At 32.3% G+C, this 22,665-nt stretch overlaps 1 protein-coding gene across 1 annotated transcript; it reads left to right on the forward strand.

Annotated features, from left to right (window-relative positions):
- The first annotated feature begins 1,679 nt into the window (after positions 1–1,679).
- LOC129218605 (transmembrane protein 169-like) lies at positions 1,680–19,003 on the forward strand. The gene is given in 3 exon segments (XM_054852925.1): positions 1,680–1,795; positions 17,754–18,632; positions 18,634–19,003. Coding segments are annotated over 2 exon segments (1,017 nt in total). The 5' UTR covers positions 1,680–1,795; positions 17,754–17,759; the 3' UTR covers positions 18,778–19,003.
- The last annotated feature ends 3,662 nt before the right edge of the window (positions 19,004–22,665 follow it).

Here is a 22,665-nt window from a genome sequence, read left to right on the forward strand (position 1 = left end):
GTTGGGAACCACTGCTGTAGGAGTTGCACTCCTTATGGGTCATTGCTGATTGCTTAAAAAATATATGAAAAGTCAACAAATCAACACATAATATTTTAATTCAACATTTGTATTTGAAGTGTTTTGTTTGATTTAGTTGAATTTATGCACATTAATGTTTTGATGTCTTCTAAAATAATTAACTTATATTACAGGAATGTAATAATACATAACCTACCAGTAAAAGAATTACACACACACACAGAAGAAGAAATAAATAAAATGAAAAAAAAAATGGTAAATTTACTAAAGGTTGTTTTTTTATGTTAAAAAAATATTAAAATGTCCATCATAAAAGCAAAAATTATTTAACGTTTCAATCGTCATACATCTTAAATTTTGTGCATAGAAAGCATGAGATTAGTCTTCAACAGGTTGATTGTTCTGCTTAACTGCATTTTGTGTCTTGTAAGGTGCAAGTATTTTTTTTTTTTTAAATTTTTATGAAGCTAAACATAAATATTTCAATTTTAATGAAATCTTCTTTACTTCCCTTTGTTTTTTGAAAATTATTAATATATTTTTCTGGGATAAAACTACTAGGATATTAATGTTCTTATCCCCACTCATTGTTTGTAAAGCTGCATATTCATACAGGGAACACACAGTTAATTTTTTCCTCAGAAATGAGTAATAATCCTGTAATAACATTATTTCTCCTGTAGGCCTGTGAAATGTAATTCTGACACTGTATTACTCAATTAAATTGTTTCGTCAGCCATTTTTCTACTTTTGATGGCCTTCATTTTGAAAATTGCAATTTTGCATCTGCTGTGGTAAACAGATTTTTCTCATTTTTGACGTTTATTATAGTTTGTTTAAAAGGGATCATGTAAAATTTCTTTTTATTTTTATCAAAATCGCAAAATTGGAAAGTTTAACTGTATTTTTGTTACAATTATTTTACGTTTTTTTTCATATAATCGTAACATCTAATTAATGTTTTACTTCCATAAATGAAATCTTCGAATCAGTTCATATCACATTGATTAGAAGATTTATATATTTCATCAAGTTTATTTATTTTTTTTCCAGATTCACTGTATGCGAATTAAGCTACAGTGAATAGCTTTACAGCATATGTTGCAAAAACTAAAATTTGTTTCAGTACCTTGTTTTAGTACTATATTTAGAAAGCACTTAATTAGTGTTTAATAATACTATGTGGTTATGAACAAGTCACTCAAAAGTCCAGGTAGTGAAAATTGAGAAATATTTTTAAATAAATATTTTTTATATTACATATTCACGATTTGTATACAAAAAACTTTAGAGAAATTAAAGAAAAAAAAAAGAAATCTTTTGAAAATTTGGACATATTATATTTCTTCTACATTAATTAAAATTTTTACAAAACTGAAAATTCTTAACCAGACTTGACCACATTAGCTTCTGAGCAACTTGAATTTTAAGTAATTAAAACTGATATAATTTGAAAAAACATGAAAATTGTCTGCTGATATATTATTGTTATTTTTTTTTTTTAATTATTATATATGATGCATGAATTAAGTTGCAAAAATTTTCAATTTCAAAATAATGTATGTAATTATTTTTTGAATATTTTCTGTGTTATGAAACATTTTTTGCTTTATTTTATTCCTATCTATATCTTTTTGAAAGGAATGTATCCTATCTTTTTTTGGTGCAATGTCATATTTGTGATTTCGAATGCAGTCCTGGTTCAATGAAAAATACAATATGCTCTCCTCATTATAGATGAAGCCATTGAAGTAAATTGTCCAAATCTATAAAGGTATGTTTTAAACTAAGTATTTTGTACTAATTCATCTCCATCGACATTCTTGAAATTTATAACTATTTTTACACCTATACATTAGGAACCCCCCCCCCCCCACCACCAACGGCTTGAACGGCTTGTAAGCCATATCCGGCTTGCAAAGCTGATACATATAGCTATTTGTTTTGCTCACTGTTACCAATTTACCAATTCAAAAGCATGATTCGTGACAGTGTCACAAATTTGAGTCAAGTGTTCAGAAATTAGTTTCAGAAAAACAGATGTAATTAAGTGTCCTGTCGGCTCCCCTCTGTCAGGGGCGGCTCTAGCAGTTTTGCCGCCCCGGACAAATTTCCAAAGTGCCGCCCCTCTCCACGGTAAAAAAAAATCAAACATTACAATTTTTGCATTACAAATATAGTCCCTTCTTTTTGGTAATTCCTCTTTTTTTTTAAATATAAAACATTCTTTCAAAAAAAACGATAAGCCCCCACCCCCACCCCCTAAAATGGTCATGCTTGAAAGCAGTTTCGCGTTGTCTTCACGTATTCATCAATTCATCAATCCTAAGTACGACCATGGCTTTCCTGCACTTGGGCTGTGCCACCAGAAAATATTTATAGGGGGGGGGGGTACGCTTAAAAAATACCCGTATCTGCTAGAGGGGTCTGGGGGTTCTCCCTCGGAGAATTTTTTGAAATTATAGTCTTAAGAACGCTGTTTTAGACGCTCTGTGGCGGTTTAGACGGTGGAAAGTTTCAGGGGGTCTTTTGAGGGGGGAATTTTAAGAAACTGAAGTCTTAAAAACACGATTATAGGCGAAATGTGTTGACTTCAGAGTAAGGGTTGGGTCTTTTTTTTTTAAAATAGATTTGAGATGACGTAAACTTTTCACCCGAATTTTTTGACACTGAAGTTCCAAGAGGCAGTTACCGACAAACTTTCATGATTACAGGAAAGGGCTCTTTGAATCTCCCCAAGAAACATTCCAAAAGAGAAGTAATAAAAAGCGATGTTTTTAAGCCATTTTCAAGGATTGGGGTGAGGGTTAAAAGGTCTCATCTTAATTTTTTGAAATTATAGTTTTTTCATTTTCAGATTGCATACGGGAGCATCGTCTCAATGTATTAAAAGAGGACTTCGCGCTAAGCACCTCAACAAAGCGTCGTTTTTAGACGATTTGTATGATATTAAAAGCAGGGTGAAACGAGATTTGAAGAGCACTTTAATGATTTTAACTGAGGGAGGAGGCTTCCGAAGCGTAGAATTTTAAGTATTTTCTTATTTTTTGATCGTCTAGTAAAAGTAAAAAGAAAAAAAAAGGAGAGGTGGGGGTAAAACAAATATGAAGTGTAGTGTGGGGTGTGATTAACTAAGAAATAATCTGTAACTATAGAAAAATTTAATTTTAAGTTTTTTTTGAAAATAAATTAAGACTTTTTCACGACAATCGATATTTTTTCCAATTAAAATTACTTTGTTTCCCTAAGGAGCATTAATTTCTTCTCTTTAATAGCATGGAACATTTTTTTAAAAATGCTCAATCTAGGAAGGGGGTGGGGGAGAGAGAGGAGTCCTGTGCGCGGGGATCCAATTCCGACAACATGCAGAAGTTCAAAAACTGGACCGTCAAATATGTATCATTATTTAAAACGTGGTAAATAATATAAATAAATACCTTTGTGCTGAACAGTAAAGTAACATAAAGTAACAACGTCTAAAAAGCACAAATTCTGCGAATTTGTGCTTTTTAGACGTTGTTACTTTACGTTACTTTAGTGGTATATAATAATTACTTGCTACGCAATTGCAATATCCCACGGCGCCCCTCCCCACGGGAAAAAATAAAAAGGGATAAATTGACAGTAAATACATGCCAACAAACCTTTAATAGATCATGCCAATAAATAAACAGCACAATGAAATGAAATCAAATTTATTAAAGCTGTACATTAAACTAGACAAAAAAAAAGGGCACTTCAAAACAAACACCAAATTAACATGTCTTGTATTAAAGACCTCGAAACATAGCTGGATTATCAAATTATTGGAAGAAGAAAACAATTATAGTATTTAATTAATTTAACAATATTTCTTGAGAACAGACAGGATTTTGGAAGTGCTATGCATTACTGACAATTAAAGTGACAGCAAAGCAAAATACTAAAATGGACGAAAAAAATAGAATCGTTATTTTAAAAACATTAACTCATCTTTTTTTTTTTTTTAAATAATCATAAAGTAGGAATGCAATTAAACAATTTTTGTATTGGTGCATATTTTCATGACAGCTTAATGAAAATTACTTTCTCGTGTTGTACAAAAGTTTTAGAAGTCAGATTACTGTTTACCGATGTTTCTCTTCTTGTAGTAACTTATAATAAAAGTTCAGTCTGCATCAAGTCTGTTAAATAACTAAAAATGAAAAAGAATACCAGGACAAAGGTTAGAATTCAATGTGTACCGCCCCCCCCCTCCTCTAAATTATTACTACTGCGCACCTTAAATAAACACATTTAAAAGGCTTTTTTTTCTTACTTTTAATTCTGCAAACTTAGTGATTATTTTTTTTAAATCTATTTGTTCAGCTAACTCATGTTCAATAGCCAATGTAGCTAAACCATTTAACCTATCTTGAAGAGTTGTGGAGCGTAAGAAATTTTTTATTAATTTTAGTTTTGAGAAACTCCTCTCTCCACTTGCCACACTTATTGGCAAAGACAATAAAATTCTCAAACTAATAGCTAAATTTGGTGCGATATCAAGAGTTGAAACTAACGACAAAACTTCAATTGGGCTTTGCCTTTTTCGTAATAAGGCGGAAACTGACACTATTTCGTCTGCTAAGTCCACTGCACTTATGTCTCGTGAATCTCCATCCGTCAACACTAATTCTAAATCTTTGCAGTGTTTAATTAACTCTTCTTTTGGGGTGTCCCTTAAGTCATACACATTGTATAAAAATTTAAAAAAGCTGCTGTGGGTACTCATTAATTCAAACCTACTTTCTAAGGCATTAATTGCCTGATCTATTGTAAAAAAGTAAAACTCTATTTTGAATTTTAATTTCGGATCTTCCACTGGATCATCTCGTGCTTCATACACAAAATGAGTACTTTTTCGTCTTACTCTATGACGAGGTTGTGTCAGCTCAAAATTAGCCGGGATGTCAATCTCTTCAGCCAATTCCGTTGCATCAGAGAGCATTTCCTCGAAAGATGCATCGGATCGCAGATCCTTAAAAAAATCTCCACAGTTTTTTATGAGTTCTATTGCGGATGGAAGGTCATAGTCTATGGTCTGCAATAACTTACTGATTGGATTTATGCCATTTAAAATTTTATACCATATAACTATTGAGCATAGAAATTTAAATTGCTTCAGAGCTTTTAACAATCCTGATGCCTCATCTCTGACAGAGTTGTCGATTTCTATGTTGTCATAGATGCTAAGGAAAGCATCGTAAATTCCCCCTAATTCATATCTTAAGGGTTTTATAGCCTCTACGCGGCTTTCCCATCGAGTTTTACTTAATGGTTTCAAGGTGAACCCTTTTATATGTTGTAGCAATATGCCCCATCGGAAAGTTGATGAGGAAAAAAAAGTATAAATTTTCTGAACAAGATTAAAAAAATTACAGGCCTCTAAGGATGCCTTTGCCATGTCGTTGATAACTAAGTTTAAGGAATGATTGCTGCATGGAACATAGACGGCTCGTGAGTTTAACTCCTTAATTCTGGATTGTACCCCTAATTTACCGCCTCTCATATTCGAACCGTTATCATAGGCTTGTCCACTCATATCCATTAAATTCAGACCTAATTTTGAAAGTTTTTTCGACTAATATATCTGAAAGGTCTTTTCCGGTTGATCTTTCAACTGGAAGAAAACCTAAAAACCTTTCGTTGATTTTAACGATTATCTGATTTGGGTGCGATTTGTCAATTGATACATATCTTACCATGAATGTCATTTGTTCAATCTTACTGACATCAGGAGTACAATCCAGAATTACGGAGTAATATTTGGCTTGTAAAATTTCACTTACAATATGTGATTTAATATTTTGATGTAAAAGGGAGATTATTTCATTTTGTATAATTTTCCCTAGATAGTGGACTTTAGCTTCCTCCTTTCTAAGTACTTTTCGAACATGCTCCTCCATTACTGGGTCAAACTGAGCAAGTAATTGAATTATTTGTAAAAAATTACCCTTATTGGAGTCATAGAGTTTATCACTTTTACCTCGAATTGCTAAACAATTTTGAGCAAGCATTTTCAATGTTGCCACAATGCGCAGAAGAACTTCACTCCAATAATTAGTTTCCGCAGCAATAAGTCTTTGTAAATCACAATCAATCGTTTTAGAGCACTCTAATCGCTGACTGAATTCAACCCACGATTTTAGGCTTAGAACATGATTTCTTGATGTCTCATGTTCTTTTAAAGTTTCTACAAGGTGCTTCCAACTTTTGAAACCTTCTTTGGAGAGAGAGCTACAAGAATAACTAAAAAGCTTGCAACAGAAACAATATACACAGTCTTTCTCAATGGAATAAACTAACCATTTACGCATAACTTTTTCACCATTGTTTAGAGCTCTGACATAGTAATGTGTGCTAAATCTTCGACCAGAGTCATTATAAGGAAAATCATAATTTGTTAACGGTTCAGGTGGACCTTCTTTTACCAAAAAGCATCTATCAGCGTCTGATAAAATTGCTGGCCATGATCCTGGATCTGAATTATTGATTATCATCAGCGTATCTGTATCATTGGATGTTACTGGATCTGGTGTAACTTTTACTGGAGCATCAACTTCTAATGGACTAGAGCAATCCATTAAGGTGTGATCTGCAGCAGTGTCACAATTCGTTAAAATTGTGTGATTAGCAGTAGTGTCACTATCCCTTAAGATAGTGTGATTAGCAGCATCAGTGTCACTATCCATTACGATTGTGTGATCAGCAGCAGTGCCATTATCCATTAAAATTATGTGATCAGCAACATCCTCATCTTGAATGTCTGATTCGGATTCTATTGCTAAATCGTTATCATTTTTTCTTGCGCCTTGCAGATAGTTCAGCAAACTTCCAGCCTGTTTTTGAATGCTGACTTCTTTTTCAAGTCTCTTTCTCTTGTACTGCGCTCCAGATAGCTTTTTGCGACCTCCTGTAGACATTCTAGAAATTCAAGGAGAAAAATTATTTTAACTAGGTAGTGGTTCTTTCACAAATGATGTCACGCTTTGAGGGGGAGGTTGGCTTGTTAAATTGTGGGTTTGTGACAAGGAGAAGTGAAATGTTAACAGAAAATATGACATCAAATTCTTTGGCTTGTGAAACAAAAATAAGAAAATTTAAAATGTGAGGTTAAGTATTTTTATATTTTTGTTTTGTTTTCTCGTTGATCTTATTTTGTAGCGAAAACGGCGAAAACAATAACAATGCAGATTATGATTTAAAAATTAATAGCTACATGCTTAAATTGAAAAAAAAAAAAAAAAAAAACCTGTTTATGAATAGTTTGTTATTTTGAAATCAAGATTACGTGGGAAATAATTTGGCTGGTGTGTAAAAATTTCTTCTGGTTAATGAGATTTTAGCGTTTGTTGGACCCTGCATATCATCAGCGTAATTGTTATGTTTACAAATATGTGTGTAACAATAAAACATAGCTAAAGTTGGGAAATAAAATTTGGAATTTGATGCACGAATTAGTTAGTGTTGGTTTTCACAGCTGGAAAGTACATATTTATGTAATGTAGCGTGACACATGACGACAGGGTGGAAGGGACTGCCTCCAGACAAATTATACGTAGTTTGTTTGTTTATTTTGTAATATTTTATTTTATTTTATTTGTTTATTTATTTGCTTCAGAAATATAAAGGCGTTATTAAGATTTAGACCATTCCATGCATGAATAAAAAGTTAATAGGGGGGTGAAGGTGGGTTAGGATTTAATATAAAAAGAAAGCAATTCTTTTCTAAATATATATTTACTACTCATGTTTGTAAAATAAGTGCACCACGCGAAAAATTTAAACATAGAAAGGTACCTTGCGGTGCCTTTCCGTAAGAATTTTAGGATTACCATTTCCTACAAGAGTAATTTTTAACAGCTGAATAATTTGTTACAGAAGAATAAGATTTTTTTTTTCTATAAGGAAAAAAAAACTCGAAAGAAACAGCCTTAAAAATCAAGAAAAAGAATAGAAAACGTTTAATTTCAAATATTTTATCCTCCATTTCGGTTAAATATACTTTAACGGATAATCTGAATAGTTATTAAAAATTATCGATAAAGAAAATAATAGTCATAAAATACCATGTAAAAAAGAAGCATTCGAAATGAAAGCAACTTTTTTTCATGTGAAACTTTTTTCGAATACTTTGGTAACTATTTTAATTTTAAACACGTAACTGTAACGTTTATTTTCTAGGATGGCAAGAATTAAAAAAAATATCATAAGAAATTTCTTATCGAACGACAAATGACCAATATTAGAGACCGAAAACAGCTAAGGGGGGAGGGGGGCTACTAAATATTTTATGTTTTAATTTCGAATAAAAATTCTACGCATTTCTATCATAATAAAAAAATTAGTAAAAAATAATTGTCACATAACATGATTTTTGTTCAGAAATATGGCCTGTATTATAATTCCCCCTCCCCTATTTAGTCTTTTTTAGGGCGTTCTTTTTATTTTTCCCCTTACTTTAGTGGATTTATCCGGTTTTAATGCCACTTTGACTATTAAATTGCAAATGTAGAAGGGTCATTCTCCTGTTATACACGGGATATTTGCAGACATTTAAAGTGCAAAAAACAGTTAAAAAGGATGTTAATTCATATTTTTTTGCAATTGGATCATAAATCAAGATTCATTCTGAAATTTCAAATGCTATAGTGCTTCTATCCAATTCTCTTGCCTTTTGGTCAAATACATTAATTAGAAAAATTACAAATTTATTTAATTTGTGTCATGCACGGGACATGTATGAATTTTACTCTATCTCAGCTATAAGAATTCAAAAGTTAAAATAGTAGTTGTGTTTATAATGAAATAAAAACTAATACTGGCAATAATATATACCATTTTAAGTGAAAGTTCAATAAAAAGTATTTTACATAATAAATAAATATATATATATATATATATATATATATATATAATATATACTTTAAATTGTTATAATGTAACTAGTATTAGGATGATACGTTATTTAATAGGGTCTGGTGGGGGAAAGTGGTCAATGGGGTAAAGTGGTCATTCGTGAAATAAATGGCTATAGCTTGGAAATGAATGCTCGAATGAATGTAAAATTTTTATTATAGAATAAGGCAGTCAGAAACCACATTTTGAATACAAAATTTTACAACTGACAAAATTTAATTTGGTGAAAAAAAATATTTTGTGTGAATATGAAAAGTTTTAAAATCTAAACACCTCTTTTAACTTCCTTGGGAAATTTTGTTTGTTAGAATTATGAACAGATTGACTGCATAGGAAGCTTCTTACATGTCTCAAGAATTCTTACTCATTAGCAGTTAGCCGAATCTCTTTTGGATAATTTTTTAGAACAATTTTAGTAAGATGGGGTAAAGTGGTCATAATATTAGGCTTAACAAATATTGTTCTTCTAATGCCATTTAATCGTTAAGTATAAGGCAGATATAAATTAAATTGTAATTTCACTTAATATATATTGTTTTTACAGTAAACGGGGTTAAATTTACGAGTATATGCATATGCATACACTCGTGTACGGACGTATATAGACTTATCCACATAAATACACCAATAAATACGTATATGAGTATCTACAAGTATTTTTAATCTATACAGATATGCATTCTACTATACACGTATATACTTGCTTATACTCGTATATGTATAAACACTTATATACTCAGGTAGACACGAATATACGCATACGTACTCAAGTAGACCCCTACATACAAGTATATGATATACAAGTAAACAGGGTGAGTTTAAACTTTTGAGCAAATTATTAAAATGTGTTAGAGGGGAGGATAAGAAGGAAGAATCACATAAGGAACATATGGTCACAAACACAATGCTGACGCGCTACATGCACGCAAAGCCAGAAACTAATGGATGCAAAACATGTCACAAATTTATATATTACACAAAGAAAATTTAACACAACATATTAGATCTCAAGAAAGGTTTAAAGCGATTGATGAAATTTGCGGCCTGCAGCTGTAATACTCGTACATGTGCGTCGCAATCACAAAGCACTCCCTGTTGCAATAACGACACTTTTGAAAAAGTTTCATCTGTCGTTGCGCCTTTGTTGCGATGCTTGTACTAGAGCTACTACAGGCCGTAACTTTTAACAACTGCTCTAAATGTTTCTTAAAAACTAAAATGTTGGATAAAATCATCTTTGTGTAACAAAATTTCGATTTGTTTGCATCCATCATTTTCTGGCTTTGTGTGCATGTAGCGCGTCAGCGAACGCAAGTTCCTTATAATTCTTTGCTTCTTATCCTCCCTTTTCACACTCCTTAGATTACGAGCTTATGCTCATTCTGCAGGCACACATGTATATAAGCTTATATACTCGTGTATACATACATGTACTGGTGTATACACGTAAATGTACGTATATACGTCTATACAGATATATAATCGTGTTTGCACGTACATACGTATATACTCGTGCTTCACAATATATATATATATATATATATATATATATATTATTTAAGCTCCAGTCCCTGCTTTTAGTTTTAGGTTTGAGCTCTAGTTTATTGTTTTTAGTGTAGCAAGTGGTGCTTTTGCCCATTGTTACTCTATATTGCATGTACTGGAGCTTAAACATTCTCTTCTAGTTCATAGTTAAAAATTTCGGTCTTTTGACCATAATTAATGAATCCTCCACGGCTGATGAGCTCTGGATTCACTCTTTATCTATTCCTACTTAATAGCTGTTTGCATTTTTCCTTTTTATCATCACTTATTATTTATAATTTGTTTAATATTTGAAATTCTGATTGCTTAATTTTATATATATATATATATATATGTGTGTGTGTGTGAGTAGACACGTACCAAACACGCACTGGATGTATCCACGAATTAACTCGTGTATACCCGGATGTGTGTATTTACACTTATATATGCGTGTATACGTCTACTGTACACGTATATACTCAGGTATGCACGTATGTACTCGAAATAGAAGTGCATACACGCATATGATATTCGTTTACACGCGTATATACCCGTACGTACACGTGACACGTATATACTCGTGTAGACACGTATACACTCCAGTAGGTAATCACGTATACATGCTTATATACTCATGTAGACACGTATACACTCCAGTAGGTAATCACGTATACATGCTTATATACTCGTGTATACACGTATATACTTGAGTAGGCACGTGCATGCATGTATCTGATGCATACATGTATCTACTCATATATGAACTTGTTTACTAATGTTTACACGACACGTATATACTCGTGTATACACACATATGCTTGTGCATATAATTGTAACTATAAAAATAACCGAAATATACAAATATTAGGGTTGTTTATAATGGTTTTGCATCTATTTTTAACTATGACCACTTTACCCCACGCTATGACCACTTTCCCCCACCCCATGGGGTAAAGTGGTCATAAATAGAAAGGGAAAAGAAAGTGTTATAAAACTACCTAAATCAATATTTATTTTCCTAAAATTCAACGTACTTTGTTCTTTAATAATGCAATGTAAAATAAAAACAAAAAAAGTTTAAATGTTTAAAGAATTTATTGTACCTATTATTCACATAAGTTGAAAACCTACGATTTTATGACCACTTTACCCCACCAGACCCTACTAAAACATCATTGAAATATCTACCTAAATCTCCAAGCAGAAAAAAAAAAGGCTATGGTTCCTGCTATTGCAAAATTCTTATTTGTTTGAATGTTCCCTGCTTCAAGTGTACGGTAAATTGTCGGGGACACGTGGACTACAATCAACGGAAAGAAAAAATACCATGGAAGATACGGCGCCGCACAATAACTGTTATAAAAGAGAAGTAAAAGTGTGAAGTACCTAACCCTGGTAAAATCTTAGAAATACAACCCCCGAGTCGGCGAAGCAATTGACAGGAAGAGAGGAAGAGAGCATGGAATAATCAGGGATGAATAATAGGGCAGTAAAGCACATAGCCTAGGGCCCAGCAGATCCCCCCACCCATTCAGTCTCGTTTCCCAACCAAAACAGGCAACTGTTGACCATTTGCTGTCGGCGACAGCAATTAAGGTACAATAAACGAAGAGGAAAGAAAACCTTCACGTATTTTTCAGACTCCCAAGCTATTGTGCTCGCAAAATACTCTCATACAAATTTGCTCCTAATGTAAAATGTATTTTAGACATTCGAACCAAAATGCCGCCCCTCAAATTTGCCGCCCCGGACAGGGGTCCGGTTTGTCCGGCGCTAGAGCCGCCCCTGCCTCTGTTTTAGGAATACCCAATAGGTGTCATTACGGAGATATCCACATGCATTGTTAAAGAGTCTATCTTTTCTCAAAGAAATTTTACACTCATCCTTATCTACAGTAAGCGGTGAGTTTCTTTTGCTTCATTAGGGATGCTTGACATCAAACTAGAGCACATATGTTGATCAAAGCTACTTCAAAAGATAATGTTTGGAATGTAGCTTCCAGCCTAGTTGCAGCTTACCACCTGTTGTTTCAACTAGAGTTTAAAAAAGGGGAAATACATGTAATATGGAACTTATTTGACAGCATAAGGATGTTTTGTTTTTCTTCTAAGTCATAATATCTCCTAAATAATAAGATAGGGGAACACACTTTTTGGTGTAGGATTTTATATTTATGTACCAAGAACAAATATGACTTTTAATTTTTGTCCATCAGGTATTGTTTTTGCAATATGCCTGTTGCTATTTTTAAATTTGATGTGTTTTTAGACTTAAGTTATGGGTTAAATTTAAAAAAATAAGAAGAATAACTTCTGGGAGACACCTTAAATAATTGACAAAAGGCCAAAGTGCAGTAGTTTTGTTTGAAAAACGAAATAACTTTTTTTTTTTGCTCCACTCAGAAAGCTTCCAATGTTTGACTTTTATGCATGAACTTTCTTCTCTTTAAAAATTCTAGACATTTCTTTACATAAGCATCGTACTTGTACTAATATTGGTTCTCTTATAATTTTTTTCTGAATACTTTGCTAGTGTCTCCAAAAGGGATCTAAAAAAGGTCTAAATTGTTATGTAAGTAACCACAATTCATACTCTCTGTAGTTATTAAAGTTGTTGTGAGCTAGCTCAATTTAGTTTTCAAGCTTTTGTTAACATCCTATTTATACCATACTTTTTTAAATTCCTTGTTTAAAATTATATTTTTATCATATATGAATACCTTTTAAAGTGCGGTCAAACTGAGCCAATTAAAAAAATATTGTTGAAATTAAACAATGCTCTCCTAATGTTGTAAATACACCAATAAATTTCATTTTGGCAGCATAACAGTATTAGTAAGAAAAAAAGGCATGTGGAAGATATTGATTCAAATTTCATTTGGTTAATATTTTAAAATTTTTTTGAGCAACTAGTAGGTCCTGGAAAATATTTTAGAAACTGCTAATTTCTGGCTTTTACTCAAAATGAAACTGAATTATAGAAAATAAGAAACCTAATTGCATATAAAATGTGTGTGGTAAGTGAAAAACAATGACAATATTAAAAAGGCAAAAATTGTAAGAAGAGTTGCAGAAACATGTTTCGGCATTCCAAGGAGCCTTTCTTTAAGCAAATTTTGAAAATAACATCTAGTGTTTATCCAAAATCTGTTGAACAACATGATGGTGCAAAAGCTACCATTGTTTCAATATAAGACTGTTTGAATGTACACTACTGGCCATTAAAATTGCTACACCAAGAAGAAATTGCCAGAATGAAGTTAAATTTTGCACACGTGATAGCAAAATCGACACTAGAAAGTGATTACAAAATGATAGCAAAGTGATCATTTATTGTTGGAAAAATCTCAAATGAATGGAGGTTTAAGTACCCTGTTAAATCACCTCTAGTGTGAATGTACGATGTACGAAGCCATACAATCGGACATTGAGACATAGCAGTCTCCTAGGATATCCTATGTCATCTTGTACCACAGTTGCTGTAAACGTGCCACTCATTCGATCAAACTCATACCCATGTGTTAGCAATCACGACGGGGCTCCCAGGAGCCATTTTTTAACATGACAATACTCAGTCACGCACGGCAAGGATGTCAAGGGATTTCCTTTTCCACATTATCACTTTCTTTGGTCTGCACAATGCACTGATTTGTCACAAATCGAGCATATCTGGGATCACTTGAGACGGTAACTTGGACAGTGTGTAAGTTTAATTGAATTAGTGGCACGTTTACAACAACTGTGTTGCGAGAGGACATAGGACATCGTACAAAACTGCTGTATCTCAATGCTCGACCGTATCGACTCTTACATTCCAGCTAGAGGTGGTACAACAGGGTACTTAAACCTCCATTCATATGAGATTTTTCCATTAATAAATGATCATTTTGCTTTCTTTTAGTGTCAATGTTGCCATCACGTGTGCAAAATTTTGTTTCGTTCTGACAACTCCTTCTTCGTGTAGCAATTTTAATGGCCAGTAGTGTATGTTTAAATGTATGACGTTTGTTTGAATATAAGAATAACAAAGTGTAATTAGGATGTAATATCATTCATTTTTCATCATATTTAATGGCATTACTTATTTTTCACCAGATGTTGGAAAATCCTATAATTTAAAAAAAAAAAAAATCTCACACCTTTGCTGCTGAATAATTGATAGTTGACCTGTTGTTTAAAATTGAAATGAAAAGTTAAGCCTAATTTTTTGAAGAAACTGAATGTTCCAAAACTGAAGCGAAGTTTTCATAACGTTTGATTAAACGAGTTTTAGCCAGCAGTGCACTTAAAAAAAAAAAACTTTAACAAATATAGTTGCAAAGAATGGAAAGCCGTTATTTTTATTTGGAGTGAGAATGGGCATTATATTAACCGTTAACTCTGCTGAGGAGCTAGGGAGGTGAAAAGTTCAAAAACATGAATATTTGAAGCAACCAGAGAGACTCATTACATAGAAAATTATTTTCAAGATCATAGAAACCAATCCTTTTTTTTTCTAGATTTTTATAAACAATTTTTTACTTACTTTTTAGCATAAAAGGACAGTATCGGCCTCACTTCTATGGATCACATATCCAAAACTTTTTCAGGATCTAAACTTTCTAAAGAAGAAAAAAAATCTTGAAGCATCGCACGTTGCACACGAGTTGCATCACAGATCTTCATTAAAGAACCTCCCCTTACTCTATATTTATCCAAGTTATTCACTGATATGATTAAGATTAAATATGGGGCTTGCATTATAGCATTAATGTATATTCATATTTCTGGCGCTGCACCGCTCTCATTGTTTGTCACTATATCAAGAAGAGAATGGTGCATCCCCAGAAATATAAATAGGGTCAGGTGGGTAAAACAGCAATTTTACAATCACGCCAAGATAGCAAAAAAAAAAAAATCTATTGATTCAACTATTTAATAAAATGCTTAGGATTTGCAAATGAATATCCCTTATGACATTTAAAGTAAAATATCTCTGAAAAAGCAAAAAATTAGTTGTGATAAATAAGTTATAAAATATGTTGTCAATGACTTATTTTACCACATAGTGTGGGGTAAAGTAGATTACCAGTGGGATATAATAAGTCATGCTTTAAAAGTTTATATTGTACAATCCTTATATATTATTTCTGTAGCCTGTTTTTTGTTCCTACACGAGATCTTCCTCAATTCTTGATTGATTTCTTTGATTTCCATCTCATTTTAAAGCTTATCGTGCAGGCTAATGACGAAAAATTGACCCACTGTCTAAAAATGTTTTTTTTTTCTGTCAAAAAATCCTGTTTTAAAGCACCGGACTGAGGTTTTCGTTTAAATTTATAAGTTTTTAAATTGCGCTGTGACCAACCAGGGCCCAATACAGGCTGATTTTGCTACCGTTTTACGGTACCTTCACAAAAGTCTTGTTTTGAAATCGGTACTTTCACAAAAATCAAGTTATAAAATCAGTGGCTTCACAAAAACGTCGAAAATTTCACAAAAATTCGCATTTTAAAATATAAAATTTGTTTCTCCGTTTAAAACAAAATTTACTCATAAAATAACATTCTAAGCAGGTTTATATGAACAATCACTTAAAAAGAAAACTTTTTGTAGTATTTTAACTAATTTTTAGCTGTTTCTCGCCAAAGTGTATTTATGCAATATTACTGCAATCTTTCAACATCTGTTTTGGGAAACCGTTTTTCTCATAATTTCCTATTTTGTACACAGTACATAGCCCATTAAGCTGAAATTACGATGATATTTTTGGTACTTCTTAGGTTTTTAGCTCCCCAAAAAACGAAATCTGTTAAAAATAATACTAGATGACATTTACACTTTTCGAACTAAAATTTCTTTTTTTCTACTTCTCTGTTACAAAAATTTGGATGCCTTTAAAATTTCAAAAAAAAAAAAAAAAACAATGCTGATAAAAAAAAAATTCCCAAAAATAGAATGATGCAATACTTTCACAAAAATAGGTAGCAAGAAAAAAATCTTGGATTGGCCCCTGCCAACAGAGCTGAAAATCTGGAAAAGTCAGGGAATTTTTTTGAACCACAAGTGTATTAACCATGTTTTTAGTAAGACAGGGAATCTGCAATCATTTTATACTGTGATTTCAAGAAAATATTGCTTTATACATTAAACAAGTATATTCCAGTTTTCATTCAAATTAAAACGATAGATGCTAATATACCTGCATTTACTACAGTGACAGGCATATTAAGCTCGGTCATCATGATGCCAAATCAAAAATAAAACTACTCAAAAATATCAAATCTTTTGAAACATTTCCCCAAAATAATCTTCGTCTGCTCAAAAATATTTTCTCATTGCAATTTTGTTATATAATTGGCATGACAAAGTGCCAAAATTAATTGAGATGGACATGCAATTAATTGAGTCATAGTTAACAAGAACACGACATCTTAATTGTTACTCAATCAAAATAAATTATTCCATAAAAGAATATATTACAAATTTGATCTCAAAACATTAAGTTTACGTTCATTTCTTTGCCAAACAATTCATTGTGGAAGAAAAAAGTCCTGCTAGTCTTTTTTTCCTTACTTAAGTAACTATAGTCTCTGAAATTTCTGTCTAGAATCTTTTTATTTTATTTTTAGAAATTTTTCATTTTCCATCTTGAATGGAGATGTAAAAAGTAATCCTTAAAAAAATGACCGGCCTCTATCTATTTGTTTGAAATGGTATGCATTGATTTATTGTGCAAATTTTATTCCTCATGTTTTCATTACAAGAGATTTTTCTACTGTTTAAAGAGAGGTTCCTTTTTTTTTTTTTTTTTTTTTTTTATTGAGTGGCTCTCATCGGTTATTCAACTTGTTTTCTGCCAGTCAAATAATATTGCTTTATCATCTTGGATTTTCTTGGTAAAAGAGGGGGCTAGGGTAATTACTTGCACCTAGTTTTAAGTGGAGTGCAGAAAATTTTATTGACACTCACTAAGACCCCTGAGTTAACTATGTAATGAGTTATCTGTGTAATAGTTATCACACACACACTCAATCTTAGTCAACTAAATCTAATGACTTTTACAAATTTACATTAATGAGTCACTTGTTGCATTTAGCTTTTAGTATGGTATTTTCTCCACATAGAAAACCTATTCTATGTCTGAATTTTTGGGAATTCTTATATATTTTTTTTTCATAATGTTATGTTAACAGAACATTTGAAGTATTTCTGTTAAATTTGTAGTTTTATATAGAGCACATTTCTTTGCTATTATTGATAGGTTTTCTGTGTATCTTTTTCTTTTAGAAAGACATGGAAGTGCTGGACAAACCTGTTTTTGTTCCACCTAGGAAGAGAGGTTCTAAATCATCAAGATCTAGCAATGAAAGTCTTCCAATCATCGGAACTGGGACTAATACATCTCCTCAAAGTTGTGGTAAAATTGATCATCTTGCCAATCGAAAACTGCATCATCAGCCCATTTCTTCTGAACATGTAAAAGAGTGTTTAAGTGTCAAACAACAATCTAATTCTAACACCCATAAATCAAATTCTTGTGGTAGATCAAGTACATATCAGAATCAATCTTCAAAACACACTAATGGCCGTAGTGATGAGTCTGATTTAAATAGTGATATATCCGATTATGTTCATATTATTGAAGGTGGGTATGCAGAAATAGAGTTAGCGAACGAGAGATCTGCATTAAATTCTCGCTCCGTTTCTTCAATCGGTTCATGTGGGGGAAATTTTGTTACTATGACAGGAACTGTTAAAAGAGGCCGTAAAAAAGGTCAAACAATGGATATGAAAGTCCAGATGTCGCGTGAAGAACTTGATGAACTTGAACAAAGTATAAGATCTCAGCAAATTGAGGATGATGACAGGTGTTTTTTTGGAATACGCAAAGGACCTCATATTCTTACTTTTAGTTTAACTCTAGTCCCCTTTGTTTTTATCTTGTCTGCCGCATACTCATTTTACATGGGAACTATGACTTGGTATAACATTTTAGTATATTTCAGTGAAAAGAAAACAATATTTCATAAAATATTTGTGAGTCCATTACTTATTATTTCTTATCCATTTTTAATTACATTATCTACCATAGGATTAGGTATATATGCTTCTATTGTACAGATATCTTGGCATGTAGATAACTGGAGAAGGGAAATACAAGATTGGGGAAAAAGGCTTTTATGGTTGGCTCTGTGGTATACTCGATCTGGAAGATTGTTCACCATATGAAGTTGTTATTCTGACTGAGGTTTTACCTCCAGTTGAAGAAGTCAAGCAACAAAAGCTCCAAGTCGCAGATACTGCTTTATAGTTCCAAGTCCTACTTCCTTTGAACTATCATTTATTTATTTTTTAATTATAGTTTTTTGAAAAGGACATATTAACACTCAGTTTTTTTGTCTAGCTTTATAAATAAGTTGAGTGTAAACTAAATTTCTACTTAATGAATCAAATATTTAAAAGTTCTTCTATAGCTGTACCAAATCATTGCTATAAATGAAGTTTTTGTAATTCATGATGATGCAAAGTGGATTCTGAATTTGTCATGTTGCATACACACTTTTGTCATTTAATTACAATTCTTGAAGTTTCCTTCCAGTGCTTCATTCAAAAGTCTTTCCAGTGTAGAGTACTATGTGTGAATTTTATTTAACTTATCACTCATTATAATAGCACAAAAATTCTTGTATTATGTAAATTCCTAGACATTATTATAAGACAACACAAAATTTTATCATAAAGAGAAAAAAAAGAATAAAATAAATGAAAGTAAGTTATGTGCTAAAACATCAGGAATGGTTGTATACCTTCTAAAATGCCATATCTTTCAGGACAGATAGTAAATTGTCTACAAGGTGTTGAGAAATATGGTTCTTACATTTTTCCTGAGCTCCTTGATAGGGAATGATATTGAAAGAGATCATAAGGCATCATAAGATGCCAGCATCCATAATTTATATCCTAGTCTGACTGCTTTGTTTTTCATAAACGTGTTGCTGCCATATCTACCAAAGTAGCGTGCCATTTATCATCAATTGTTAGGTTCTTGAAAAATACACTAAACTGCTGCAAAGCATCGTAATGGTCCAGTTTTGTAAAAACAACTTTGTCTGTAGATTGTTGAATTGTCATTTAAATGGAGATAATGTTTGATGTCACAATTTTTCTTGATTTAACAATGCAAAATAATGTTGTGCCAATATCTAGAGCATTTTTCAAAAAAATTTCTTCAAGGGGGGGGGGCTAGAATAGCTTGAATTCACTTTTACAGATACAAAAAGAAGGATCATTCTTTTGGGAAGCATATCAGTTGGTCTCTCTGCCGGTATGCAATATCATGTCTTCAGCCACCACATGAAAAAGTTCAATAGGACTTTTACCTGAAACAGTATAAGTTATATTTTTGTGTACTGGCATAGGAATAGAAGTTTTACAGAGATCAAATTTTAATTAACATTTTTTCCACTATATGTCCTTCATTTAGAAACAAAGCTTGTCACATCTGTACTTTGAAATGTTTTACCATTCCAGCAGTATCTTACACAGAAAATTTGTCACTCAATGTTGTTGTATGACAATTTGTTAAGGAGCCGTCTTTTGTTCTTTTTCACTCCACTTCTAGTCTGCCAATTTCATCATCTGAAAGGGAAATCATATGCTCAAGAGCTTCCTAAACTGTCAGAATTTTTGCTGCCATTTCATAAAAAATTTAGCTCATAAAAACTTTCTTGTTATTTTTCATATCATATAAAAACAATAAGAAACATACAGCAAACGATACATTCTGATCTAGAAGGAATCCTAAAATTCAGAGGGGTTTCCCCTAAGACAGCGGTTCCCAACCGGTGGTTCGCAAGAGGTACAAAGGGGGTTTGCGAAAATTATATTTTAATGGCGGAAATTTTACATGTTTGTTTGAGATGAAGTCTTAAGTTCAAGCAGTTTTTTGTTTATTTGTCACTGGCACATTCCTCTCTCTCTCTCTCTCTCTTTGCATAAAAATGTTTGCCTACTTGTTGACATATTTTGCATCTAAACATTGAGTCCGCCATTAAAAGGCGTAAGTTCTACGGTTTTCATTGATAATGATAGAATTGAAGCCATGTCGAAAAAATTCCACTTTCTGAATGCAATGTATTCAGATGAAAGAATATGAATGCTTTGGTTTTCTCAGAAACTCAGAACAATTCGATTAAGCCTGATGGAAACATTACACGTACCATATACAAGTGTCTGAAGCATCTTCAGTTAATTTCGATGTTTAGTTTCTTTGCTATTTGCGTGCGACGAAGTGCTATTGCACTTCTTTTGGTGTGAAGTGTGGTCATGCTGTTATTTGTTACTAAAATTTTCACACTACAGAGACCACAATTTAGTTCCGGCTGTATAACCAAAAAAGAGAGGAAATGGCTAGCAGCCTAAAAAGACCACTGAGGGAGAGGGGTGAAGAATCATTTAAGAACATTTTCCTGTGTGAAACTTGCGAGTTTGAGGTACGCAGTAAAAAATATCAACGGAATTGAACCTTGCAACTTAATTTGCACTGTATATATGTAATAAAGAGATTCATGAAATTAATGCAGGAAATTTCACCTGTAAGAAGTTAGCTTAAAAATATATTTGTTGGGAGAAAAGTACTTTTAGTGTAATAATTAGAGTTAATTATAAGCGTTTCTATTAGTTTTCAATATACGTATTTTATTCCGCACTTTTAGTGTATACCATATATGTTTGAGCCAAACTATTAGCTTCTTTTTTCCTCAAAATATCTTATTTTAAGGTTGTTTTTTTTTCAAACTTGACTGAAGCTCAGCAAATTATAATATTTTTGGCAATTATTATTTTTAAAATAATTTTCCTGCTACCATTTTAGTGTGTAGACATGATTGAACTTCTATCTTTTGCAATTATTTTTTTCTTGTTATATACAAAAACATTATCCTAATTTTTAATTGTGTGCGTAGCTTCGCTCTTTGTTTTTTTCGTTTTTTATTTATTACTTACTGCATAAAGGGTGCGCCAACTTCTTTCGGATATTGGAAGGGGTTCACAAGGGGAAAAAGGTTGGGAACCGCTGCCCTAAGAGAACGGGTGTACACTAGGGTGGGTCAAAAAACATTTTTTTTATCGAATCAATTTTTAATAGCACGCAAAATTTGCGCATAGGCATCCTAATAACTGGAAAAATAAATAAAAAAATTATTAGTTGTTTTTGAAATCGCGCAAGAGCCCTCAAGTTGAGAAAAAATAGAAAAATTAGCAATTTTTAAAGACGTATATTTTTTTCAAAAAATAATTTACTTCATTTCTAATAGTACAAAAAATACACACTTTGAAGTCAAAGCTATAAAAATATACTACAGTGAAACCTCCGAATAGCGGACTGTCAAGGGACTAGAAATTTTGTCCGTTATTGGGAGGTGTCCGCTATTAGGAAGGAACTACTTAATTTACCTTTTTCAAAATGGGCTGTTGTTCCCTTTGTAGAACTCAATCGAAACAATTGCGAAAGGTTTACTACATTTTACTTCAAGTGTAATAAACCTGTTTTTTCTTAACAAAGACTAACAGCACACACTTGTCTTAAAAAGCATTTAATCAATTAAAGTAATCAGTTAAAACATCACAAAATCCAAAACATTAATTTTTTCTTTCAATGTCAGTCTCTTTCTTTTAGTTGCCATTTTAAAACTCAAATAATATTGTCACACAAAAAAATCAACTAAATCAACACGCCTTTAGGAAAGTTTGCAACTGCAAAGCAACGATTGCTGCATGAAAAGCAGGTTCGCTTGTCTCTCAATTCATCTCAGGGTATGAATATCCCATTAAACGGCGGCGATTCGGCAGAGCAACCCCCTCCCCTCCCCCCTCACACTTTTTATGGTTAATTTAATTATTTTATCTCGAGTATCACTATTGCAAGACTGACAGTTGGCAATATGACCTTGAATATGGGCAAATATTTTTCATATCTAAAAATTAAACAACCCAACGAAACCACGGCCCCATAAAGCCGACTACTACCGACGCCGGTCTGCTCAATTGCATCTCCCGAGAGCCCTAGTTAGAAAAAGCGCACAGTTTCTTCTTTTTTATCTGAACTTTTGAATAGTTATTGTGTACAAAATTCATTCAAATCTTAAGAAAAACGTACGTTAATTGTTAGACTGACATCAGTTTTCACTTATCTGCTTCA

This window comes from Uloborus diversus, chromosome 3 (genome assembly GCF_026930045.1).
Source record: "Uloborus diversus isolate 005 chromosome 3, Udiv.v.3.1, whole genome shotgun sequence".
In the NCBI taxonomy this organism is placed as follows: domain Eukaryota; kingdom Metazoa; phylum Arthropoda; class Arachnida; order Araneae; family Uloboridae; genus Uloborus; species Uloborus diversus.